The sequence below is a fragment of the Lepeophtheirus salmonis genome, chromosome 3, assembly GCF_016086655.4.
Source record: "Lepeophtheirus salmonis chromosome 3, UVic_Lsal_1.4, whole genome shotgun sequence".
NCBI classification, from domain to species: Eukaryota; Metazoa; Arthropoda; class Copepoda; order Siphonostomatoida; family Caligidae; genus Lepeophtheirus; species Lepeophtheirus salmonis.
This window is the reverse complement of record NC_052133.2, coordinates 15,224,078-15,251,100: the sequence shown is the minus strand read 5'-3', so window position 1 is coordinate 15,251,100 and position 27,023 is coordinate 15,224,078. Positions and strand designations below refer to the sequence as shown.

The 27,023-nt window shown below is 32.7% G+C and overlaps 4 protein-coding genes across 6 annotated transcripts; 2 read left to right on the top strand and 2 right to left on the bottom strand.

Annotated features, from left to right (window-relative positions):
- Nucleotides 1-10,517: 10,517 nt before the first annotated feature.
- LOC121114066 (phospholipid phosphatase homolog 1.2 homolog) lies at nucleotides 10,518-13,299 on the bottom strand. The gene is made up of 5 exons (XM_040707901.2): nucleotides 12,600-13,299; nucleotides 12,305-12,519; nucleotides 12,105-12,249; nucleotides 11,466-11,636; nucleotides 10,518-11,402 (listed from the first exon to the last, which is right to left on the bottom strand). Exons 1-5 carry the CDS (start codon nucleotides 12,801-12,803, stop codon nucleotides 11,349-11,351), a joined length of 789 nt encoding a protein of 262 aa, XP_040563835.1. The 5' UTR covers nucleotides 12,804-13,299; the 3' UTR covers nucleotides 10,518-11,348.
- Nucleotides 13,300-13,921: 622 nt separating this feature from the next.
- LOC121114065 (prenylcysteine oxidase 1) lies at nucleotides 13,922-15,446 on the top strand. Of its 3 annotated transcripts, none has more exons than XM_040707899.2 (3): nucleotides 13,922-14,061; nucleotides 14,129-14,272; nucleotides 14,328-15,446. In XM_040707899.2, exons 1-3 carry the CDS (start codon nucleotides 13,922-13,924, stop codon nucleotides 15,307-15,309), a joined length of 1,266 nt encoding a protein of 421 aa, XP_040563833.1. In that variant the 3' UTR covers nucleotides 15,310-15,446. The 3 variants fall into 3 exon arrangements, with proteins under 3 accessions (XP_040563833.1, XP_071743165.1, XP_071743166.1); XM_071887064.1 differs by having other exon boundaries at nucleotides 14,102-14,272; XM_071887065.1 differs by having other exon boundaries at nucleotides 13,923-14,061; nucleotides 14,113-14,272.
- Nucleotides 15,333-16,288, bottom strand: LOC121114067 (FUN14 domain-containing protein 1A). The gene is made up of 2 exons (XM_040707902.2): nucleotides 16,023-16,288; nucleotides 15,333-15,959 (listed from the first exon to the last, which is right to left on the bottom strand). The coding sequence occupies exons 1-2, from the start codon at nucleotides 16,108-16,110 to the stop codon at nucleotides 15,580-15,582; spliced, it is 468 nt and encodes a 155-aa protein (XP_040563836.1). The 5' UTR covers nucleotides 16,111-16,288; the 3' UTR covers nucleotides 15,333-15,579.
- A 1,148-nt stretch (nucleotides 16,289-17,436) lies between these two features.
- Nucleotides 17,437-18,298, top strand: LOC121114068 (androgen-induced gene 1 protein-like). Its single transcript, XM_040707903.2, is given in 2 exon segments — nucleotides 17,437-17,776; nucleotides 17,778-18,298. Coding segments are annotated over 2 exon segments (726 nt in total). The 5' UTR covers nucleotides 17,437-17,482; the 3' UTR covers nucleotides 18,210-18,298.
- Nucleotides 18,299-27,023: the final 8,725 nt, after the last annotated feature.

The following is a 27,023-nucleotide window of genomic DNA, read 5'->3' as shown; positions in this document are numbered from 1 at the left end:
AATTAAATTTTTTGAGCACGGCGATGGATTTTTGATTTTTTTTTTTTTAAATAGCTGTTAAGTTTTGAATTTTCTTTTTGGAAATTAAATATTGGAAATTTCATATTTCGATTTAATTTAATTTTTCATAATATTTCCTTAAAAAATTATTATTTTTTTTTTTTTTCAATATATATATAATTCTGCGGATGGCCCTGACACACTCAATAATGACACATCGATTTACAAATTTTCCCTTAATAATTAATTTATTAATTAATTAATATAAGTACTTGTACTTAATGTTTTATCAACTCAGAGCTGTAATACTTGAGTTTAGACTCCGAAACCAATTATTTTTTTATAGATTCAATATTTCCTTAAACTCGAACAAAGTTAACACGAATAAAGTTCTGTTTCAAAGCTTCCATTTCTTGAATGAAGACTAAGAAAAATTACGTTGTACTAAGGATATAACATCAAAAGTATTATATTGCATTCTCATTGATATATCTAGCAATAATAAGGACAAAGCCTTAGAAATGATGCATTGAGAACAATTGATCATATTGTTTAATATAAAAAAATTCAAAATATATATATGTGTGTATTTAAATAATTATTATACAACAAATAGAGCAGATAATAAGGTCATAGGTGGCTACTGTGTAACAAGGTATGAATAAGGGAATCATAATATCTATGTCTTTATGAATATGTAATTTAATTGGATTAAAATTATTTAGCAAAACAAATGGTCAAACTTCAAATCAGATTAGTAGTGTGTCGGCTCTCATTTTTGACTAATTGAGAGGTTCTGAACCTAAAGAAGGGGGAAAACAGAACTTGTATAAGGGGGGGGCAAATTTTTTTGTTTTAAAAACGTTTCATTAAAGTCAGGTGTGGATCAAACATTACAACCTGTGGTTAAGAGGAAAATTTTATAATTCCACTTGCAACAAAATATTCAAAACAGTTTGAGGGTGGAGTTTGACTTTTAAAGTAGGTCTTGAATTTTTTTTCAATGTCCGGTTTTTAGAACATAAAGACATTTAATTTTTCTCAAATTATTGAATAGTCTACACTTTTCACGACAGCAACTGTCTTTTCCACATAATAATATGTATTTGCCCTCTGATATCTCATCTTTTCCAACCACCATAACCTTGGTGGATACTCCCCCCTCGTTGCAATGGTGCTGGAGGGAACAGCTCTATATTGATATTCTAGATAAAAAGAACCAGTTATATAAAATAAAATTATAAATGAGGAAGAACCAAAATTGAAAAGAACAAGAGCAAGTAAAGAGTGGCCCACAAAACATTTGCCTTTTGATATTGCTATAAAAAAAGACGGATGAATATTTTTCAATAACTTTTTTTTATTTGAAAGCCTTAACATTCCAGTTAATGACGAAATCCCATTTTATTCATATTCCGCAGTGGGTGGCCTTACAGTACCCCATTCAGTCGACCCAATTTTTGAATACATTTTCGATTTTGTGAGCTTCAATAGCTGCAATGGCGACTCCAATTTCGTGTTTCAAATCGTCAATTGTCTCTAGATTGTTGGCGTAACATTTATCCTTGACGGTTCCCACAAAAAATAGTCCAATGGAGTCAAATCGCAGCTACGAGGTTGCCAGTTGACGTTGCCGTTTCGGCTTATGATGCGATTGTCGAAGACAGTGCACAAAAGATCCAATGTAACGTTGGTTGTGTGGCACGTAGCACCATCTTGTGGGAATCAAATGTCGTCGATGTCTTCCTTTTCCATTTGGAGAAACAAAAAATCTTCCAACATGGCCCGATAGCGCTCACCCTTGACCGTAACGGCAGCTCCTTGATCGTTTTTTCGCTTTCGGCAACAGCAGCAATGTTTTCGACTGAGTGCACTGGACGAACACGGGAACGCGTTGTTTTATCCATTAACGAACCAGTTTTGCGCACACGCTTCCCAAATTTATCCACAAACTGCCTGGAAGGCGCTTTATTTCGACCGACGTAATGTTCTTGCAGTTTCGTTTGAGGACTCTCTATTTTGGAAGTAAGTCTTCGGTATTTTCCGATTTTTTTCAAGCGTACACTTAACCATTTCGTAAACTGGATATCTTTTACAAAATATTAAACACAATGAGAATGTTACTACAGTTGTCAGACGTCAAAAAAGTGGTAGTTTAAAATGGAACTGCTAGATGGGCCACCCGTTATTCTCGAAATATTGACCAATAAAATAACCACAGATTGAGTTACGTGTCCTCTTTTGGAAATGAGAATATGATCCAGGGGCATCGACTTTAAGAACCAATATAACCTGAGATGAAGATCAATTTCGACATTGGCATTGGACTTCTTATTTGACATGCCCTTTCCTTGAGACTCAGTTATATCTACCTAAATAATTATTACTGTCTCTTCACATATCATTACTTTTGTTGTTCATGAACCTTCAAGTCAATAATGTGATAAGATAGATTTGTTAACAAATGAAAAGTATTTTTACGATCCCTGATTTCCTTGAGAGAGTTAGAATTACACAAATAAAAAATATAAATTGTACGTAGATAATAAGTTTGTGTCATTTGAGTAATGAAGTACATTGTTATTTCAGAATAGATTGATAATATGTATCTGTTTAACCATTCGTGATGAACAAAGGATTCCATTGGAAGATTAAATGATGGATCATAAGTAAGTAATTTACAGGAAATGTCAGAGTAGTTTTTTTCGACAATTTTTTAAAAGTACAATATATATGCAGTTGGATCTGTAAAATATTATTAAGCTATTAATATTATTTAACCAAAGTACCTCTTTAGCAGCACAAAGCATTTTAGCTTCAATGAGTCCGCAGGATTATATTTTAGAAGGGTTTTTGGTAAAATATACACAAGTCTACGAAATGGAGGATCATAATGACAAATTAATTGAATATTTGATTCAATGTATTTAATTTTCGATGTAGAACACAATATTATAAGTACATATATCAAGAAATTTCGAGTTTATATGAAAGTTTGCATGTACTTTTCTAAACATCATAAAGAAAAAATATCTTGTTTTGTAGAAATGAGTGTTACATATTTGGGAAAATATAATTTATTATCAAGTCAAAAAACATTTATTTGTAATGGAAAATGAAGGATAATTCAATTTCTAATGCCCCTTATCCGGGGTTCACAGCCTCCCTGCCAGAATTTGTATGTTAACTTTTAAAAGTAAAACAATTATTATACGGAAAGGGTATTAAAACTTCTTTTGGATGTTATTTTAATTAAAATTTATCAATAAAATATAAAAGTTGACTTTTTTACCCTTTTCCAATAAAAAAATTACTTTTTGACAATATTTTACATTTTGTCCTTAGAAGGAGTCACTAAATTTACCGTCAAACTTTTGTTTATACAATTTTTTCTAGAAAACTTTGAGTCAGCAAAGTTAAAATCTATATTAATCATATTTATTTATTTAAAACAATTATCAAGGCCCTTTTTAATTCCCAATTGCACTTTTTCTCTGTGTTTGCCAAAAAATTCCACGAAGTAGAATAAAACCCTGATTTTCTTCAAACCAGCCTTGTGAAAGGAATGCAAAGCTGAACAATTTTCCATTGATTCGTGCTTTCAATGAACAGATTGCTGAACAAAACGATTTTTTTGTACACGTTCTAAAAATCGTAACTTAAATTGGAACGTTGAACGCTTAAAATTAGATTTAATCGATCTATTGGAATTTTACTAACAAAATTAAACAGAAATCAGCAATACTTAGCCTTTTCCCCTCCATCTCGACAATGAATGAACCGATCAGTTGTAGCTCATTTGAACACTACTAGTCACTGTATTATTATGTTAAAAATCTTGAAATCTATTTCTGCCCTGAGGCCTCCCTAACGCTGTCAAAGTGAAAGACACAATTTGCTGTGGTAGAGTGTACTCGTATATGGCATTACTTTATGGTTGGAACGCGGAATGGAACATAAATAATGGCCGAACAAAAAAAAATGAATGGAACACCAAAATAGTGGAACTGTATTTTTCAATACTAAAGTCGCATCCTTCAGACAATCCCATTTCATATGAAGATATCTTATATTCAAATGCTATTTCGAATTTATCATAAGATTAACTACATAATACGTATGAAACATTATTTGACTCCTCTTACAAATGGATATTTTTTAGATAATATTTTGTATATTATGTAACTCGACTATTTATGAAACCATAAGAGAACCAAAATATTCGTGTACGCTTATAATACACATGAAATCATTTAACACGCCATTTTGTTTTTCTCATGATATATACAATATAATTTATTCTATTTATCAACACTTGTAAGAAAGAAAAAGACTGAAATTAGATAAAATATTAAACTCGTTGTAAAACTAAAAAAAATCAAATCTTAGAATATTAGGACGAGGGTATATTATTCAATGATGAGGTCCCCCCAATAATCTATGTATCTATTAGTTTATTTTAGATATTATGTAAATTTGTAGGGTTCTATATTAATAGTAATTTGATCATGTGGACGTATAAAACAACCAAGTTTGCTCATATCAAGGATAGATCCTAATGTAATCGAGATTGCTAAAATTTTCAATTTAATGTATCGTACGATTACTGTGCAAGATTGTCCGATTTTTGAGAGACCTCCAGATCGATTTTTTAAGTGGAAACTGGTGCGGGCCGAACTTCCTAAAAATACTGAATTAGTTTTGTCTACTAAAAATCCTAAAGGTATCATTCCAGTCTAGGAGTTCAGACCGAAACCCAACACTAAGTATTTTACGAAGAGGCAAGAAGCACAGAATTTATGCCCCGACCCCTGCGATGAATAACTTATAATAAAATTTATTTCTAAAACAAATAAAATTCCTTCAATAAGAGCACCCAAAAATATTTTGTAGGGAGTCTAATCGATATAAGATCCGAAATTCCCGGGACAAAAAGCAACTATTCTTTAATTGACACATGTCGATCCATTACGTTGGGGCGTTAAAGTTTCATAGGACCTCTTTTGTGTATGTTGTGTCACTCCATAGGGCCATCCGCAGGGGTGGGCTGTAGCCCCCCCAATTAAGGAATTTTTGTTTTTTTCTATAAAATTTGAAATTTATTTCAAAAAATATATCAACAACCTTTCAAACATAAATGTAATATTAAATTATAGCATTATTATCATCAATCTTACTCTAAATTCTTCATCTTAATTTGGGGTAGCAACTTTTACTTCCTTCCCCCTTCTCCCACCCCAAAAAAAACCCCAAAAGTTATTTAAAAGATGAACTTTTTCTTTATTTCAATTCTGAATTGTCCTTTGTAAAAATCCTTAGAACAAAAAAAAAAGTATACATATTATCTTTTACAAAAGAAAAAAATGCAATCAAATGGCACTTTTTAAATGTAAGTTATATCCTTTATTAATAAAATTGCTTTAAAAAACCTTGATTTACTTTTTAAAATTTTGACATAGTAAAATAAGAATTGAGCAGGAATTTCTAGATATGCTCTTATTCAAACTGAAGGCAGAGGATAAAAGATACAAATATTATCATAATTTTCGAATATGTACAACTAAGTGCAAATAACTTGGAAGACATTAAAAATAATCGTGTAATACAAAGTATTTTCTTTTTCTAATTGAATGACTTCAAAATGTTCTAAGTGTATGCATGAGTAAATGTAAGGAATTTTCAAATAAAGTCGTTAATTAAGAGTCTCAACTGATAGAGAAATGATCATGAATTATTGTGAGACAAGAGTAGGAGAAGGGAGGAAGAGAAACTCATTTTTCCTCAAGTTCAAGTTGCTGGTCCTATGTTCTACATGTCGTTTCAAAGAAAAATGGAGGAGTTCGTCGTTGTGGTGATTACAGAGCTCTCAATACACAGTCGGTTATGAATCGGTTCCCAATTCCCAACATCCAGGAATTTGCATCAGAACTCATTGGCAGCAATATATTTTCTCACGTTGATCTGATAAGGGTTTTTATCAAATTCCTATCCACCCTTCTGACGTTCCAAAAACAGCAGTTATTACCTCTTTCGGATTGTGTGAGTACATCTGGATGCCATTTACACTGAGAAACGCTGCAAAAACGTTACAAATATTCATGCATCAGACTCTTCGCCGACTTTCCTTCGTCAGCTCTTACATTGCCTACCTTCTCATCGCCAGTCCAAACTAAAGGACTCTAGGGAAAGGTTTGGACGATCAGTACAAGAAGAGCATGTTTTCTTCTTCTCTTTGTTGACTAGCTTAAAATTGCTCGGATAGCAGCTGACAATTTTAAGCCAATCAGCAAATTGCCCAAGAAAATGTTTAATTTTCCAAAATATATCAATCGTAGGAAGTTGCGCATCAATGCCATCAAGCGTACGAATTCCACTCACATTAAAGACTCAAGAGTTTGCCAAGTAATATAATCAACATTTTTTACTATGTGAGGGATGGGAAAATTAAATTAATGGGTTGTTTTATAATGATTTTACTGGCTCCATATTATAATTATTCATACTTAAATTATTCGCTTTAGGCTCACTTTGAAGAATCAATGTTTCTGCAGAAGTCTTTGGAATGAGGGTGGTGTTTGGTACATAATGCAATTCCTACTCTATTTGAACATGTTAAGATAAAGACAAACGAAAGCTTCCGTTTAACTGAAACAGAGACGCAGAAGAACTTCAAAGGAAGCAAATAATTATAATGTTAAAACATGGGACATCAAATAAGGAAGATTATCCTGATCACGAAGCTCAACCCCCATTCTCATCAGACATTTTTATGTAAGAACCCCCTAAGATTGAAGTTTTAACATACGTACCATGCTCTAATTGTATCAATTTAGTGGCGGCAAATAAATCCTTATCTGCAAAAATACGGCATCTTCTTGCGAAACTTGCCAGGAACAAGGCTTCAATAATGTAAACTAAGAAAAGCCGTAAAAAGATATCGAAAAAGGTGGTCTGTAAATGATACTTTAGAATATTACTTGCAAAACTTTCTCGAAAGAGATGAACAGAGGAACTTAAACAGTGATTGAATCACGAGTCATCTCGGTGATTGAATCTTGTAAGTTTAATTCTCTAATTTTTTCTCCAAAAAATTAGAAAATTAAATTTTTCCAATTTCAAATATTACCGTTTTAGGGAAAAAAATCAAAATTCGATAACTGATAAAAGATCAAATTTTTTGGAGAAAAATTTCAAAAATCCATAGCTTTTTACAGAAATTTATTTTTTGGAAAAAAACAATGAAAAATTAATTTTTTGGAAAACAAAATTTGAGAATTAAATTTTTCCAATTTCAAATTTTACCTTATTAGGAAAAAAAAATCAAAATTCTATAACTGATCACAAAAAATAAATTTTTTGGAAAAAAACAATGAAAAATAAAATTTTTTGAAAAAAAAATAGAAGAATTAAATTTTTCCAATTTCAAATTTTACCTTATTAGGAAAAAAAATCAAAATTCTATAACTGATCACAAAAAATTTAATTTTTTGGAGAAAAATTTCAAAAATCCATAGCTTTTCACAGCAATTTATTTTTTGGAAAAAAACAATGAAAAATTAAATTTTTTGGAAAACAAAATTGGATAATTAAATTAAATTTCAAATATTAAATAAACAAGAATTAAATAGAAAAAATTCCTTATTTGGGGGGGGTTACAACCCCTCCAGCCCATCCCTGCGTAATAAAAGAGAGTTGTGCCCCGATAATTTGCCAGTACAAATATTTATTATCTCTACTACTGGTGAGCTATCCATAGTCGTTCATATCAACATTCCTAGTTACAAATAACAGCGTAGTTGAGGATATAATTGGTTATAGTATCAAAACTTTGTCCATAACGAACTCAAGAATAACGCTAGAGGATAATATTTACTTTGTATATAGCATAAAAAATTATAGTTTTAATCAATGGAGATGGGGGTCACATGTCATTCGTCCAAAACGAATGTATGTTGTCTTTTATGAACTTTGGAGTTTTTTTGCTGGTGATGCAGGGATCTCGTTGGAATACATATGGAATCCCCTTATACTCTTTCTCACTCCATTGAATGGCATGGTCCATTAGCAACCTCATGATGCTTCACTGTTGACTTTTTACATCATTTAATAAATATTGGTGTACACACTTTTCCTTCATATCCAAAAACACCCAAACCATCACTGTGGTTGGATTTTTTGTCTTAAATGTTAAGTTTCACGATCAACACGTAAAACTTTCTCATCAGAAGAAGATAATTGGTGATCCTTTTGAAACCTAATTGAGAATAAGCTTGACCCTCGTGATTTTTGTTCACGGGCTCCTTCAAATCTTCCACGAGATTCAATCACCGTTGGAGTTTTTCCCACAAGAAGACATTTCAACTACCAACTTTCTTTTATTTTTCATGTTTTCAATCTAAAAGTTTTTTAAAGTATTTTGCTTTTTCAATTTCTAAAGTCTTATAAATTATAAGTGCACTAAACCTATTTTTCATTGTAGGTGAAATCGTACATCTGACAACTGTCATATGTTAAATCTCCTGGACAAAGGAAATTTTATTTTGTAATGTGAATCGCCATATTTGTCGAGCGTCAGACGTCAGGATGTGTTTGATTTATACATTTTCTAAGAACTCTGCAAATTGTAATCTTTAAACATAAGCAATTCTTTTTATCAAAATCAAGATATCTAGAGACACCTGTCTCTAAGCAGAGAATCCCAACTAACTAAGTATCTTGATCAAAATAAGAGATTCTTTGACCGCAAACGTTTCTAGTTTGCAGGAGATAAAATAGCTCAATAAATTTGTAATTCCTGCGATAAAACTTATAGTAGTATTTTATCTCTTTAAATAAGAAACATCTGCATTTAAAGAACCTCTCATTTTGATAATAATAATTTTTGCAAGGATAAACATGCTGAATAGGTTGATCCTAGGAAAATATGCAAACTTTTGTAGATGTATTAAAATATGAAGGTGTTCATAAAATAAGTGCAATGATGCAGAACAATCTTGAAATGTTTCTATTTATAGAGAAAATATTAAAATGTCCTTACTGATTAGCATTGTTTTCAATTACTAAGATATTTTGTGGAGTCACAATTAAATATATCTAAACTGAGTCTGACATGTGGTTGTCCCTAAGAAATAGAGCAATATATATGTGGCAAGAAATCTCATTGACGATAAAAATACATTATCACTCTTAATATCTTATTACTAGAGCGCAGTGAGAAGGATAATACTGTATTAAAACCCTTGTTAATATCAGCTGCCTCTTACAACATTTTGGAGGAGAAAATGAATAATTGCTGTAAGGAGGAGAACCTTCCTTATTTCAAATAGTATTCCTTCATGGAAAATATTTTAATAATGTTTAAATTCATATATATTTATTTTATTTTATATTTCTAAATCAATTTAGACAAAAGATAAGCGATAATTCTTATTTTTTGGAGAGGACACGCATCACCCGTTTTTCCTTTTCTAATGGGCAAACTTTGTTTTTTCTTTACGCAGATCCCTTCCGTTTCGTTATTAGTCTATTTTTTTAAATTGCTGATACTATGTAACTTCTTATTCATAAAATTTACACAAATCATATTTTTATAATTTACTATTAAAACTACATAGAATGTGAGTTTCATTTTTCATTTAAAGCTACAAGTTTAATTCATAGCATACTAGTAATACCAGTCTTGGACATTGAACGGAAAAACGAACGGCGTTCACGCTTTACGTTCCTTCTTTGAAGGAATGAACGACGAACGACAGGACCCACCAATCTAGTGAGGTTAGCACTATAAACAAACTAAGACCACTGTGGGTATATGGGAGATGAGCTAACAGGAGGAATTTACTGAGTTTTAAAAAAATCGCCAAGCCATTAAAATCCAATCAGAGGCCTCACCAAATAATTCATCCAGAAAATTAAAAAAATGCAACCCGACTGGACCTGACAATTAAATCCTGAACAGGTCCTAGCGTTATGGTCCCAACTATCATGTTGGAAAAATTGAGCCCGACATCAAAGTAGTTCGGGCTCACTTTTTTTCTCTTTCTTTAAAGGTTAATGAATATTTTGTAGATTGGACTTAATTTACTAGATAAATATTAAATGAATAAATAAATATTTCAAACATAAACGAGAAAACGAGAAAAAAAATGAACGGCGAACTGTAAGTTGTTACAAAATGAACGATTGAACGGAAAAAGGGTGAACGGGTACAAGCCTTAGTAATACTATAAAACTATTTTTTTCAGTGGAGAAAAAAACTTGCGCGCGCACTTATATTGTATATCCCTCTTTGGAACTATATATACTATTAACAGCTGTATATCCCAGCCAAATCGATCTTTGTATACTGTGTCTGAATAGCGACTATTCATAAACTCAATAGCACAAACTTTGATGCGATTGACTTATGAACCAGGTATATAGAGTGCCTGGACATAAAAGTACAACAAATAAATCTAGACCTTCAATATTTGGCTATATAACATACAGGGTAGGGCAGCAAATGTGGACTCGAGAAATGGATTTAGAAATATATCAATAATTTTATATTTTCAATAATAGGCAAAAAAATAATGTTAAAAACCATGTAGACAAAAAACTTTTTTCACTTAATATGGGCACCTTCATTATCCATCACAGCCTTTACATATCCCCCTGAAGGCCATACAGGAGTTGATGACAAACTCATCTGACAAGTTGTCCCATGCCGCCACTATAGAGACCTTCAGTAAGTACACGTTTGGGTGTGAGGTCCTGTTAGGGAAACCAATGTAACCCCATATAGAAAAGTCGAGTGGGTTCAAATCTGGTGAGGAAGGAGCCATATCTCTTTGGACCAAAATCGACCCATGTTATCTGCCCATAACTTTTGGCACTAGGCGAACGTGTAAGAGGGGACACCGTCCTGAGTCCACAAGTAGTTACCCTCCGGGTGGTTGGTCTTCAGTCATGGCAAGATGGTGTACTTATGCACCTTAAAGTAGACCTCCTGGCCGATTTTCTGTCCAGCCTTGAAAAAGAACAGAAGCATTTTGTTTCCATCAGAGGCCACAACGCCGAGGACCGTTTTTTGGGCCGGATATTTGGTGTGCTAAACCCCTTGGACCTCTTCTTTTGTTTCTATAAGCCAGCGGTAGTTTCGGCGATTTTGAAATTGATCAACTGTGAAAATCTTCTTGTTTGAGAAATTTTTACAATATACCCATTTGTCATGATCCATGTTTTTATTTCATAAATATTAAAAAGTAAAAAAACAGGATATTAAATCAGACAAGAGGCGTCCATTTTTATACAAGTAATAACTGATCCAAATTATATAGAAATTGTCTAAAATATGTCTCAATACTCCCTCATCTGACACCCTTGGAAGCCTTGGAATTAGTTTGGTATAAAAAGTATTTAATCTACAAAATAAATTGTGAGATAAAAATTAATGGCTTTAAATAACTATACAAATTAATTCATACCGCAAAGTAAGAGTAAAGTCCACCCATTATACTTCCAGCAAGAACATCCCACCAATGGTGACGATTATCTGTTATTCTTGATATTGCCATGAGCAACCCGTTACAAATCCAAAATAATGAAAAAATTATCTTTTGGATCGAAGTTAGACCATTGTTTCTGTTCACAAAGTGCTGTAAATGTTAATGATATACAAATAAATAAATGGAATTTCAAATATCAAAGAATAAATTGAACCAATTTAGTCGAAAATTAACTTTTAATTGATAGAAATACGCTAAAAATGAGTGATTGTTGTTATAAATTTTATAAATCAAAACAAATAGTTTATTTAATAAAATAATTTCAAATCTATCTCAAATGGAATACATTTTTGGTTTCTGGAGCAAAGGTCCATCTCATCAAGCACAGATTTGAATGTTATGGATTATTAAATGTTATGTATTTTTATTAGGAAAATGGTTTAACTTGAAGCGAAAAATTTGAAAAAAAAAGAAAGACTTGAAAACCTATTAAGTGGCTCAATAAAAATTGTATATAATTTTCCACACAAACCTTAAAAGCGGACATTTTGAATGAAATTCAATAATTAGGTATTTTTAAATCCATGTATTTTCATGTGTTAATAAAAAGATAATTACCAAAGCGATAAACATGGTAAAAGCACCATTTTGAGCGTGACCCGAAGGAAAACTTCGTAAACTATCTAGTACGTCCCTTTGCGTAAAGTATGATCCATCATTGCTTTGATTTAAACGACAAATCCCATCTTTATACAATTGATAGCTAAAAGATACAATGAAAAAATGCTTGGTAAATCCAGCAAACAAGTACAACTAACCTACTCTTAGCAGAAGAACAAGTCAACTTTAATGGATCAGGATTGCATGTTTGTATAAAATGAGGTCTTGGCTCAGGGAATAGTAACTTGGTGATAACCATAAGTAGAATGTTTAACCAATAAGAGGCTAAAAACCTTGAGTATATATCAAAAGATGTCCACAAAAAGTGTGGTTCTCCATTTTTGGAATTCTTCTTATACCTTGTGAATATAATCTAAGGATGGTAAAAATAAAGATATATGATATTATAATAATTGTATACCCATGCACCGTAAAAAAAACCTCATAAATTACCGTAAGTAAAAATGGCACCATCGTAAATATGAGCAAATACCGAGTTGAAACAGTGTCCCCAATGGTTTCTCGGTAGAAATCGATGGTTTTATCGTCCGTTGGACACCAAAACCATCCCTGGTTCGAAAGGTAATGAACACCATTCTTCAATAAATATAATGAAAGTCCGGCAAAACAAATGGAATATCCATAGTAGCGAATCATTTGAACTTTGTAGATAGCGAAGTATTATAATATGAATTAATATTAATATTCAATATGAGTGACTATTCTATAACTTTACTGTGATCAAATACATGAATATATATGACCTTATTACTTTGTTATTACTTATTTCTTATTTATTCTGTCCCCAAGGCACTATTATTTACATTGTAGATATCATATCAATTCAATATTATATGTGAAATACTCGGTGAACTTGTTGCCACTTTTTTTTAAATAAGTTGGCAATATTTTTGATATTCATTTAGTGAAAACACGAGTTTGGAGCCGTTTAAATATACAAATAGTTTAAATGAGATATATAAATTCCTTTGAAAAGTTTAAAACTTTTTTTATATGCTAATTATAATAGTTAGGACATAATGAAGTGGCAACAAGTAATTTTGGTTTTTGGTGAGTAGGCAAATATGAAGTTTTATTTGCTGTAGATTTGTATAAGTTACTCAACTAAACATAGGTTTCCTCAGATTTTTATAAAAGACTCTGTTCCGTCTATTATACATATGAAAAAAGATGGGAATTTGATGATCCTTTTAATCGTGTTATAAGTTAAAATAAGTTGATGGTAGTGGAATATTCTTAATTAATTACTTCACAATAGAGAGATTTTGTTAATTGTTAACAGGAAGGTTCGTTGTTGAATCCTTTTCATTGTATCACAACTACGTCATAACAAAATAAACATTTTTCTCATTCTTATCTTACTCATTGACATAAATCCTATGAAATGTAATCGAATACGTATCAAAACCAAAACAATTGGCTCTAAAGTTATTTTGAGAGTATAAATACAATTTTGGGCTTCCAATCCACTCATGCAGCTTCAAAATGCGTAAGTTGAATTATTTTCATGGTTAAAGATCCTCATTCTGCATTCACTTGATAGTTCTCACTTTTTTATTTTATAGAGAGAATTCCGATATTCCTAACCTTATTTTCCCAACTATGGACACCTTCCCGACGGCTTGAGATCCAGAAAGAGTGTCTCAAAGTAGCTATAATAGGTTCGGGTATTGGTGGAGCCTCCACAGCGTATTTTTTTACGTCGAAAATTTCAAAATAGCCCACTGAAAATTGATGTTTTTGAACCTGGGGTAATGGGAGGTCGACTGGCCACTGTAAAAATAGCTGGGAGGGAGTATGAGGTTGGAGGGAGTGTGATTCATGGGAAGAATCTATTAATGAAGGAGTTTCTGCAAATCACGGATTTGAAGCGAAATACTCATATAGATGAGAGGTATTCATAAATGGCTTCGTTCCTTAATAATCATTATTAGATTGATTGTAGATTATTACATTTGTAGGATTGCCATCATTGGGAAAAATGACGAGGTGTTATTTAATGAATATCCCTACATAAGTACGCTCCAAATGCTCTTTAGATATGGTCCCACTTCCCTCATCAAACTTCAATATTTGATAAGCACAATGCTAAAAGAATTTTCAAAGTATGTCATTGTAAAGAAAACTCAATCATTACTCATATCTATTTACTAATTACAGAGTTTACCCCTTTCTTGACCAAGGACACACTTTCGACTCCGCAAAGGACTTCCTCCTGACCATTTCCCCACGCCCGAGGCGTAAAAAAGTTCTAAAAGAAGAGGATAGTTTTGTCAACCTCACGAAAATATCCATCAAAGAGATGATGACAAATATGAACTTTTCTCCAGAATTGATCAATGAATTGGTCAGTGCTGTTATGAGATGCAATTACGGTCAGTCCGTCAATGATGCAAATGCATTTGTGGGTATGGTGTCGCTGGCTGGAGCTGATGATAGTCTTTGGTCTGTACAGGGTGGTAATAAACTCATTCCTGAACGACTTTTGGCTGAATCCGACATTAATATAATTAATGAAATGGTTACTTATGTACACAAGAAGGGTACATCATATTTGATTGGTACAAAAGATAATCCATTGCTCAAGGATGAGAATGGAGATGTTCTGAGTATGGGTGTGCTTCCATATGATGCTGTAGTAATTGCAGCACCTCTTACAAGTGATGCTAATATGGGATTAAAGCTTCCAAATTCCACTAAAATCCCAGGAAAGTATCATTTGACAGTCACTACGATTGTCCATGGTATTCGTGACCCTAAATATTTCCCGGGTGTCTCTGGAAATTTCTTATTATATTCAGATGATGAAAACGTTATCAACAGCGTAAATTTGCTAAAACCTGTTGACTATGACGGGTCCGAAGAAGTTCCCTCCGTTTGGAAGATATTTTCTCAACGCATTCTGAGTGAAGATGAACTACATGAAATTTTCTCTGTGATACATTCAAAAGAAGTCATTCCTTGGCTTGCATATCCTAGTTACAAACATTCATTTATTGATCAAAGCTTTGTTTTCCCAAACTATGAGCGTCTATATTATTTAAATACCATAGAATGGGCGGCTTCAGCCATGGAAATGTCTGCCATTGGAGGAAAAAATGTGGCTAACATGATATATAATCAATTCAAGGACTCTATATGAATCAATGACCACTATATCGTCCGTCATTCTAAATCGCATTTATTTATTAATCATACTATTCGCTTATGCATATATTTTACGAATTGTTATTAACATTTATGAAGAGATTCAAATAATAATTGATAATTGTGATAATACCTTCTACTACAGTTAATGCAAAGGGCCCTGTTATTTTTGGTAATATGTAAGGAGCTGAATTCCATTATGAAGAGGGATTATAATGTACAGTTGATAAGAGTCTTTAGTTTATATATTTATCAACATCACTGACTAGGATGACGCAATTCCCAGGAAGAATCCGCCCGTAAATCCTCCAGCAACGTAGACGTTCTTAGAAGCATAGTCCTGAAATTTCTCAATTCCTGATTTACTCTTTATTCTCAACTTGTCTTTGACAACATCAGCTAATGTTGAGGTGTCGTCTGTCATTTTATTCCAGTCCACGTGGATGTATCCCTTGTAATGTGCAATTTGGAGGATAAGAAGAGATCCACCAACGGCCGTGGCGGCCATTTTACCCACTTTCATTGTAAGGTACCCTGCACACCATCCTATGCCTGCACCTACAGCCAATTGCTTCGGAGCCGAGCTCTTTTTGAGGGATGTCATAAAATTACGAATCATTCCCCGATTAGCTTCTTCGTCCACGGCTATAAAGATGGACAAATGGTGAGGCCCTTGGAATTAAAATTGATAAAAAGATCCCTCCTTACACACAATATCCTTTAATGAACTAATCAGGTTTTGTTCAACCTCGGAAACGATCTTTTCAACCTCTTCAATCTCTTCTTTGAGCTGCATTTTCTTCCTCTAGATTTTTCGTCAGATGTTTTTGCCCTTTGTGGCAAGGTTGCGTGATATGTATTCTTACCTTTCTAGCACTTAGCTATAATAATTAAGATTTTCACCTTATCTGTAACAAAATTAGCTCTCAACTATTTGCTATTCAATATCCATATATCTTCAAGTAGGAATTGACAACTAATTAATTGAAATATTTCCCAAAATGTCAACATTTCCCCCTTTCTTTATTTAGTTATTTTAAAAAATGAGCGCCCATGTTTCTTGACATATAACAATAAAAAATCCATAATTAAAATAATTAATTGTCAAAATATTTGTATAATCAAATATCCATTATAATAAGAGCATAATTAATTGATTATTATTATTTATCAAAGTTACAATATATATTTCTGCCTCAACACATAAGAAAATTGAATAAAAATCAATGAGAAATCCCCAATTTATTTATTTACCTAATAAAAAATATATATAATTGACCCAAGCTATATTATTCATCAATCAACGACGTATTTAGTTCAATTATGCTCATAATTTCACATTTTTTGGATAGGTTTTTATTCCCAAGAAATTTAGCTGTAATCTAGAGCCTTCATATGTTTCATGAGGCTTTATTAAGGGCTGATATGATTTTTCTATCATAGTTTATTTATTAGTGGGAATTTTGATGTAATTTGTGTCACCTCGAAGGATTAATCTGATAATATTTTCAATCTGATTAGAGAAATATCATCCATACTTGTTTATGTGGTGACATGTCTCATTTAAATATATATAAAATATTATCCCATAATTGAATAAACTATAAGTCTGAATATAATGTATTCATGGTTTTGGATAAAAGGGTACAACCAATTTAATTCTACAATAATATTTTATATCAATTATCCTACTAGCTAGGTTGCAATCAAATAACTTTACATATTATAGCAAAGTTAGGCCGGGGAAATTGTTATTCAAGAACATGATATTATTGATTTGTCTCGGAGTGTGAGCAGAGGCTTTATTATAAAATATCCATTTCTCAATAAATAAAATAAAATAAAACTGCAGCGCCGTCTGTAGTCTTATTTGTGTAACAGTAGATAGTAGTTTGTGTATGTAGTAATATTTTAACAACCCAGCAGACGAGCACAAAGTCCATCATTATTTATTTTATATGGAAATATCTAATCATTGATTGACACTACAGAGTATAAACTCTGAAATTATCATTAGATACTGTAGTGAACGAAAGTAAACATTCGATTAGTTTTTATTGAGTAATAACCGTTTTTTTATAAGTTGTATTTATTTGTTTCGATAATTTACTATCTTTTTTCACATATTTTGTATCGAATTTAAATTAATTCATTGTTTTAGATTCAAAATGTCGTTGAAGGCAGTGAGATTCGTTGCTCATTGCGGAAGTGTTTTGAACTTTATCTACAGCATAAATTTCCAATGGAATCTTGTAATACCAAAAGACATCAATGATAATCGCAGCTCCTTTGGAGGAGCTTGGAAATTCCTTACTTTTTGGAATTTATGGGTCCAATGTTTAATGTCCATCTTTTGCTTGCTGGACATTCTGGCTCAAGAATTCTTGAGGAAAAACTTTGCGTCTCGCATACGATTTGTACGCGATTATTACTTTACATCTGTTGGATTTCCTGTTGGGCTTTTTTGTGGGACTCATGTTTTGGGGCTTATGGTGGATCAATAGAGAGCTTGTTATGCCAAAGATTATGGATCCCTACATTCCAGTGTATGTAAATCATATGCTACACTCAACATGTCTTTTCATCGTTCTATTTGAACTCTTCTCTTCTCCGCATTCCTATTCCTCAAGGATCAGAGGATTAATTACGACGAGTCTGTTTTGTGTGGCGTATTTGGCGTGGATTTGCTATATTGCTCATGCGGGTGGATATTGGGTCTATCCCATAATGGAGATATTGCCTCCTCTTCAAAGAGGACTTTTCATGACTTTCAGTGTACTTCTTTTGGATTTATTCTATTTCCTAGGGGATATTTTGAATGATTTCGTTTGGGAAGACACTGTTCCTCCTCACATTAAGAGATTCCAGAAAAAGAAGGCTAAGAAATATGATTAAAACTTGTTCTCTTATTTGATTTCTTTAGTTTGGGCATTCTTGGGTTACTCAATAGCATATTTAAAGAATATTAATTATATCCTACTTAATTTATTGTTTTATTTCTCCCTTTTTCCACCATTACACTGGTGTTAATTATTGTTTTGTTTTTTTATAATTTCATACGGCAACTTATTTTATAATTAGTTATGTATTTATATAGATTTCAATTCATACCGATAGTTCCATACGTTCAATCAATACCTAATTACAAAAATAATAAAAATTTATTTTCAACCCAAATATTCACAAAATTACCAATTATTTTTAAAAGTGATTAATTAATTATAATTATTTCCATAGTTGAAATTAACATTGTATTTATTAAATTTGTCTTGAACAAAAGCAAGATTCTAACCATTAAAGGTTTAATTTTGCTATCTGATTTGTTAACTTTTGTTTCGGAACTTGTAATTTCGTCGTGAATGATGGAATACAAAATATAAATTTGATAATTTAATAGGCCTTTTTATTTCGTTCGTCAATGTGATTTAATCGTAATTTTCGATCTCAAAATAATTTTTAAAATCATTTTGTCAGATGATTTTATTTTTTTGTGTATGGATCATGGAAAAAATTGAAATATAAATAAGAGTAGTTCTTTCAAGCTGTAGGAACAAATACATTGTATCTATGTCATTCATTATCCAAGTAACTTACACTTGCATTTACTTATAATATATAAATAAATTAATTATTTTTGAAATAAACTTTCGGACAAAGGGTATTTTTGGTCATTTGAACATTCCAATTGATTCTGATTATATTTATATTTGTGTAGTTAATGATACTTTGTGCAGAAATGAGTTAATCTTACAAGTTGACTTTCATTCTTACTAGAGTAGAATTGTCTGGCATTGCCCTGGAGATTAAGAAACTAAAATTAACTAAGAACTTTTCTGCTTAATATAAAACAAGAAATAAAGATAGTGAAATTTGAAGAATTATTCTCATGTTGGTTTTATGGGTATGAGTACATATATTGGGGATAATATGGGGTGTCATCTTTCACGCAATGAGGAAGTAGTTACTTTATTCTGGGTTAGACGCCTAGCTGACAGTCTCACACCTGCTTCCTTCAGCATCAAGGAACCCTCCTAATATTCCAAATTACGACCCACCTCACAGGTTGTACAGATAAATTACTGAGCTAAAATAAAGTTTAGTTTCTATCGCCGCCGTGTTTCTATGCACCAAGGAACCTCTCTAATATGCCATAATACACGGGTGTTGTAGGTGAACAGCTGGGCCCGAGTTAAGTTAAATTTCTCCAATGCTGCTTCCCTGAGCATCAAGAAAACATCTAATATCCAAAAATACACCACGGCTCTCAGATTGTTCAGGTAAATTACGGCCCAAAATACAGTTTAAAGTCCAAAACGGCTGCGTTTCTCGGCACCAAGGAAACCTTCTAATATGCTATAATACACCCCAGCCACGGTTGTGCAGATGAACTACTAGGCCAAGGCAAGTTAAATTTCTCCGCCTACCGCTTCCTTGAGCATCCAGAAACTCTCATAGTATCCCAAAATACCCCTCCCCCCCCCCAGATCTCAGGTAGTACATGTGAAGTGCTGGGTTAAAATAAAATTTAAAATCTACTGCCGCCACATTTCTAGACACCAAGGTATTTCAAATTAAACATTATTTTCCCGATATCGTCCCATCACTACAATTTTCAAATTCCTAACAGGCTTAATGACCAGTTCCAGCCTCTTGCAGAACTTTGCACATAAATTCTTTACAAAGGTCGGCTCTAGGTTAGCTCAAGCAGTGATGATTCAGCCTTAAGTTGGTCATCTGTTGTGTATCAGACTCCCGAAAGCTTATCCTTCAGATGCCTAAAAATACCAAAGTCCCGGGGTGATTAGTCGGGGCTGTGGGAAGGTCAAGAAGTTGTTTTTCAAGCCAGTTCAGGATGATTTTGAACCGGGTCATACGCTTTACTCGATCGAAAGGCTTCAAACCCTGTCGAAAAGTTCTCTTGTAGGCATTAAGGTTTAATTCTTACTTCAACAAGCGGTGCATGCTGGTCTGGCTGCTATTAAATTCAGGAGGAAGGCCATTGACGGTCACCTTGCCTCTCTGACTTCAATGGTGCCTTTAACTACATCAACCAACTCTTTTGGCCCCTTTGGCCTTGATTTGGACATTGTAGAATCTTTTGGTATACCTCTTCCGGTCACCCAGTACACAGTAGAGCGTTTCCAGCCAAGTACTTAAGAGATATCTTATGGGGATTTGACTCGCGCATATAGCTCCTGAATTGCAGCTCTGCGTTGCTCCATATTTTTGGTTATGATCTCTTATTTATTTTCTGACTTTTCTTAATTTTTGTTTTCAATTTCTTTAGAAAATTGTTTAAAATAAGTGATATGGGTTAAAATCGAAATATAAAAAATAAGACAAAGGTGTGCCATTTAAAATGTATTGCATTTTAGAAGGAGGCTCTGTACCTATATACTTGGTATAGGTATATAAAACTCACTATTACTATGTAGATATACCATATGGGATGATCTAATGTTTGAATTTGAATCAGACAATGAAGACACAAAAAGAATCAGATTACATGTGAACAGTAGTTGGGTTCTTAAGTATGTGTTTTTGTTTAAAAGACACCAAAATTATTTTAGTATTGCCTTCATTGTGTCGTTGTATAGAATATTATTTCGTATGATAAAGAGGTTTTGCAATTTATAGGCACATTTAATTCGTTACTTTATCTTTATATATATTTTATATACCTATAAGTGTAAGAGTATATATTTATATGGATTATAGGAAAAAATGGCAAAGTGACAAAGTGGAAAAAATGGTACAATTCTTTTAAGCTGATATATGGGTATAAGTAGGGTATAAGGAAGCATTATTTATCGACACCTTTATTAAACATTTACATAAATACATGTACATTTTTATCTTTTTAACACACCCATAAAACCAAGTATATGGGGAGACTGCTTTTAACTACATCAGTTATCCAAAGAACACTGAAATTAATTTGGAAGGCTCCCCATTTTTATATTAAAACCAGTGTGCAAACTAAAGTGATATGGCTTTTATACATTGCATTAAGTTATCCGTTATTAAAGAAAGTTACATGAAGGTCCCTTAAGTAGTTTTAGAAGTTGGCTTTGAACCAGTTGCAACAATTTTTGATGCTCATTCAGCAAATCGTAAGTTCTATGCTTAAATTTCAAAGAAACAGCTCAAGTTTTATATATGCTGAAACGTTTTTGGAACTGTGTCAACGTTAACTCTAACTCCATGTATATCCACAGGAGGGATACTTCTTTAAAACACTTATGTGATAATCAAAGAGAGCACATCTATTTTTTTATTAACTATGATGAATGGATTAGATGCTGGATGGAGCACTCTAAAGAAGATGGAGGTGGTCTATCTTCAGAGACGTTTCTTTAATCTTATGAAACTTCAACTGGACTTGCTCATTTATCTAACTATTGTTGGATAAAAGGAGGATCAACTTCATTTTTCTTCATAAAATCAATTCGGACCCAATAGAAAGACGCTTTGGACGCTACAGACAACTTTCAACTGGCAACTACTACTATATAAAAATTAGCCTTGCACCCCCGACTGCGTCTATGTGGATGTGCAGGAGGGGTCACCATCCTGTTGGAAGGTCTAAGGCTCATTCTGGCAGTGCTGTTGGCCCCGGGAACAAGACTTGGTGTTGATCTTCACCTTGGCCGACACAAACACCAAGGGGACTTCCCTCTCTCTGGCACGGCCCTCATGACCATTACAGGCTGTGGCTTCTACTCTTTGTTGACTCCATGGTCACCCACCTTACTTTTTTTTGAGAATCCGATCATTTTGGTGGTTAAAAGCCTGTTTCACAGTGAAAATCTTGTGATCACTGAATACAATGTTGGAACCGTGCCAGTACTCAGCTTCTGAAGTATGAAATTGCTCATCTCAAATCTTTTAGCCTTGACCTTGTTTGACCATTTTTATGGATATATCCCAAGTAATCTCTGATAATGTCTCTTATTGATGTTGCATCCGTGTTAAAATCCTTGGGCATCTTGGTGAGGTTCCTCCAGATAATTTCTTGCAATCCTTTCCTTGACGACTCCGGGGGTATTTTTTGACCTTGGTCTGCCTGATCTGTGTCAATCCTTGATAGATTGAGTCTCCTTGGACCTCTCAATGATTCTCTTGATGAGCATATAGCTGACCTCTAGGCTCTTCAAGCTCCTCAAGATATAAAATTTTTTGAAAAAAAATTCAAAAATATATGGAAATTCTTAAATACTTGAACCCAAATTTGATTTTTTGAAAATTTTCGCTGGTTTCGAAAAAAAAAAATCTTTGGCGGCCAAAAAAAATTATTTTTTTTAGTTTTTCAGATTTTTGGTTTTTCAAAAAAAATATACTGGTCGAGATTATCCCTTCATGTACTCCCTGATTAAAGCCTCTCTCTTGTCTTCAATTGTGGTTAACAAAACTAATATTTTTGTATAAGGTAATAATAAGGTGATTGCTACAAGAAAGCTATTTTGGAAAATAATACGTTTCCAAAATTGAGTGATTTTGGCTTGTCGTTACTTTTATTGTATCTTGCAAATTTTCTTTTAAAAAAAAAGATAAAATAGACCCAAAATTAGTAGATAGCTATTAGTGTTGGGTTGTTCTAACAAAACAATAAAAACTTAAGTTCTCTAAGTCCGGTCCTGATTAATTTAGTCAGTCCTAGGAATTGATCTTAATTGGTTTTTTAGTACTACGTCACTTTAACTGTTAAAATTCTATCAATAGCGGTGCCTCCGATTTTAATCATCGTTGATAACAAAGATATTGATGAATAATAAGGCCTTGAATTAATTTAGCATTTATCTAGCCAGATATTATATGATTTAGATATCGCTCATTCTTTTCTTCAGTACAAGTATGACGACTAATATGAGAACTGTTGAATGGTAGACAAAGAGTGAACGAATTAGAAAAAAGACTGAAATCACTACATACTAGTTAATCAATTTTTCTCAACGATATGTTGAGATATTATTATTTAATAATTTTTGGAAATAATTCACGGTTTAAAAACAAGAGCTCATTCGAATTCAACTAATCAACTTGCAGAACATTGATCAGGGAAAAATAAGCAAAAAAATCCACAGTAGACACCCAAATAACATAGTAAATGTTAATGTTTGTGAGATAACGTAGTTTTGGCGGTTTCTATACATTAAATTTAGGTATCATAAAACCTCCTATTTTTGAAAGGATCATTCTTAAGATTTCTGGACACAATGTCCCCTTATAAATTATGTCTGAAGATATTTGCAAATTTACAACAATCAAGGAACACTATATTAAAATCAATTTTTTAAGTCTCGTTTCAATCTATTTAACCGTCGTATTATCTATATTTATTAAACTATCCTAGCAACATAATCATACCTTGTTGCAATCTATTTTTATAAACAGTTGACGTTTTCTCACAAAACTTTATATTTTACTTAGAGGAAGGAATGTCTAATTTTGTAGATCATAATGTAAAAAAATTTATATGTTTTTGTAGGTTCTCAATGTTTCTGTTTGAAAGTCGGACTACCTTGTAATTATCCCGGATTTGAAAGTCATGTTTTATTACTCATGATATTCATAAAATATATTTATCATATCTAACTTCTACGTACAACTACTAGAATATAAAATCAATATATTGCTTTGTTTTGAGTACAATACTTTTTCAACGAAATAATGACCCATTATTCGTTAAAATAAAGATCATTTATTAGTATATTGATTCAATTATAGAGATTGTCTTCCTCCAGGCCAGGGAGGAAACTGCCTTTGTTTGTTTCTCAATATAAATGCTAATAGGGCATGTGCGTTGTTTACTAATATTAGTTTGTAAACAAAGCGACAGAGAGTTTGTACCAAGAACTTCTTTATAGATGGCCATCGAACTAAAAAACAGGAGCTCAAAAGTATGTCTGATAGAGCATATTGATAAATATAAACTAAATTTCTTCTTTCTAGCCATATACATACAATGTGAAATGATTTATAGTACACATTATTTTTCATCAATAAAGATAATTTTATTCATACCTATATTACAATGTGATAAAGCTCAAGACTGATAGTATGGCAATATCTGAGGATTCAAGAATAAAAATAGTAAGATGCTGTAGAGTAACTATTAGAATGGAAACCCATCTCTACAACTTTAAATTGAATTTGATTTAAGCTTAACATTCTTTTTTGATTGGGTCTGGGAAGCCTTGCTTTCAGTTGATATTCTCTTTCAGTTCTCTTGTCTAATGTTACCATTTGTTCTTGTTCATCACAATAAAAAGGACTCGTGAAGTCTTGCACCAAATTATGTCCCATTTGTTACCCTCCTCTGTCACGCTCTGTCAAACATTATTTCAATTGTAGTTTCTGAGCTCTTGGGTTTGGCGAGTTGAGGAAGCAGTCCTTTTCTTCCTGTTTCCTCGTGATGAAGCTAAACAGAGATTGAGCGTAGTTGAGGAACATCATGCATGTTGGAATGAATGGCCTCCTCAGTTCATAAGGTCAATGAATTTGCCCCGGCCGACTTTATTTCTATTCAGAGTGTGCTACAGCCCTAATACCAGTATCAAGTGGAGAGTCAGTAATTATGTACATTTGAGTTTATACAATGAGTGACGCAATCTTAACTCAACTAAGTACAATGCATTGCTTTCGCCTCTAGTGGTCATTATTGTTGTGTCGGTTCTTATTTATTCGATCCAGTCCAGTTTTAGGACCGGTCCTATCAGTCTTTAGGACTGTCGGTCATGAGAGTTTTTCATAAAAATATCGATGGCTTATTGAGCCAAATAAGATATTTGAAATATGTATTCAGATTATTGCACATATCTTGCAAAAAATATTATATTTCCCATTATAATTTAATATAAAACGAATATATTATATTGTTATTTGGTTAATTAATTTATTCTGTTATATAACAGAATCATTAAAGGAGGAAAAACACCCTCATTGATGTCATGAGGGATCGATTTTAAATTCTTTAAGGACCATAAGTTGGACTGGACCGCAGTCCTTGGTCCTAAATAACGACCAACACAACACTAGACTGGGCATTGTTTTCAGACTAAGGCTGTCAACCTGTAGAATGATTTCTTATTTTTCAATGTCTACATCAGCCAATATCTCCTTCGACCTAGATGGTCGAGGAGTTCCATTTCTCAAAAAACTTTATCCTTATCCAAAAGTATTATTTCCTCATTTGTCTGACACTGATATAGTAGTTTCCTCAACTGAGTTTCTGGTACCAGTTGAATCTTTACTCGATGTTATCAGACTGAAACATGCAAAGTAAGATATAGAATAAGTTATCATCCACTCCGTCCCAGTACTCGGCAAGATCTGCCGAGCCAGGCATGTGAGCTTGGTTACTTGAAAATTTGATGTCAGGGTTCTTGGGGGCACCATCATTGCCCTGTCGGTATCTAGGGGGACATCACTTCCTTCCTATTGTTTTCAAAGTCACGGCAATTACGCTCAGCAATCAGAACTTCACAGTTTGTACTGTACACTTTATATTTTTTATAGAACTGAAAATAAAAAGAGCAATAATGATTGATATGTACAGCCACACTTTGGAGAGGGCGTGCATCCCCTCCCCTCTGAGGGTAGTTGATAGAATAGAGGTGTCCGTGGAAAAATAAATAAATTCAACTACCTAGCTAAATGATAATACTATTTAATATAAAATATAGGTACACTATACACATAGAAAGGCCTTTGAATTTATATTGAATTAAGTATAACTGTTACCAAGAGTAACTATAAATCGCCTTCCTTGACTGTTACTGTTATATATGACGTCAAAAAATCGGTCTGCCTTACCTAGGAGTCGGTACTGTACATCAAATTAAAAATTATAGTAAGCCGGATTACGTGATGGTCAAGGTCAAGGTCACACCAGAAAATGACCAAATACGGAGATGTTGTGCTCTATCAAATATCCATTCTTATTTTAATCATAAAACAACTCTCAAAATTCATTTTTGTAGTATTTTAGATATATGTATAAACGGTTTAAATCTGTGAAGATGTAAATTTTTACGAAACTTTGAAGAGTAAAAACGATGCACATTTTTTTTTTTTTACTATTTTCATAGTTTGAGTAAAATTACGCAAATTTTGATGCCCCTTGTGTTTACATAGCTCAAAAAAAATATATTAACAGGGCACTCTAGATGATAATGCTTGAATCTAAACTACAGAAGCTAAGGTGTTGTGTTTTTTTGCAAAAATACAAATATATGTTGTTGAAGGTTACAAACTGAAAAGATCTGGAGTGATCACCGCTCGTGTGAATCCCAATTTCTTGACACTTATATTTTTAATAAAAATTAGGAGCAGTAATGAATATTTTTGATGTGCATCCTACCAATAAAGATATCAGCCAAAAATATGCTACATATTTTTGGCTGATATCAAGTCTCTGCAAGTCCTTAAATATATTTAGAGAACATAGTTAGAGTCGTAAGAGGTATTGGCCACGAGCACTCTCATTTAAAGTCTGAAGTCTTTGATTTCGAGTTAAAGTCTAGTCTTGAGTCTTTAATTTTGTACTGAAGTCTTCAAAATATAGACTCGATTCCAAGTCGAGTCTAAGGTCTACCAGCCAAGTCATTACCTCTAAAACTAGCTTATTCGTGAATGAAAAACCGCTGAAATACTCTTTTGAAATTATTTGATATTCTTTACTCAAATGTGATGAATTGTATCTATGTA

Coding starts and splice junctions, on each gene's coding strand:
- LOC121114066 (XM_040707901.2), bottom strand. CDS start 12,803: ATGATTCGCTACTATGGATATTCCATTTGTTTTGCCGGACTTTCATTA. Junction 12,250..12,304: donor TGTTCTTCTGCTAAGAGTAG/GTTAGTTGTACT, acceptor TGTATCTTTTAG/CTATCAATTGTATAAAGATG. Junction 11,637..12,104: donor TTACCATGTTTATCGCTTTG/GTAATTATCTTT, acceptor TAACATTTACAG/CACTTTGTGAACAGAAACAA.
- LOC121114065 (XM_071887064.1), top strand. CDS start 13,922: ATGGGAGGTCGACTGGCCACTGTAAAAATAGCTGGGAGGGAGTATGAG. Junction 14,062..14,101: donor AATACTCATATAGATGAGAG/GTATTCATAAAT, acceptor AATCATTATTAG/ATTGATTGTAGATTATTACA. Junction 14,273..14,327: donor ATGCTAAAAGAATTTTCAAA/GTATGTCATTGT, acceptor TACTAATTACAG/AGTTTACCCCTTTCTTGACC.
- LOC121114067 (XM_040707902.2), bottom strand. CDS start 16,110: ATGCAGCTCAAAGAAGAGATTGAAGAGGTTGAAAAGATCGTTTCCGAG. Junction 15,960..16,022: donor TTCATTAAAGGATATTGTGT/GTAAGGAGGGAT, acceptor CCATCTTTATAG/CCGTGGACGAAGAAGCTAAT.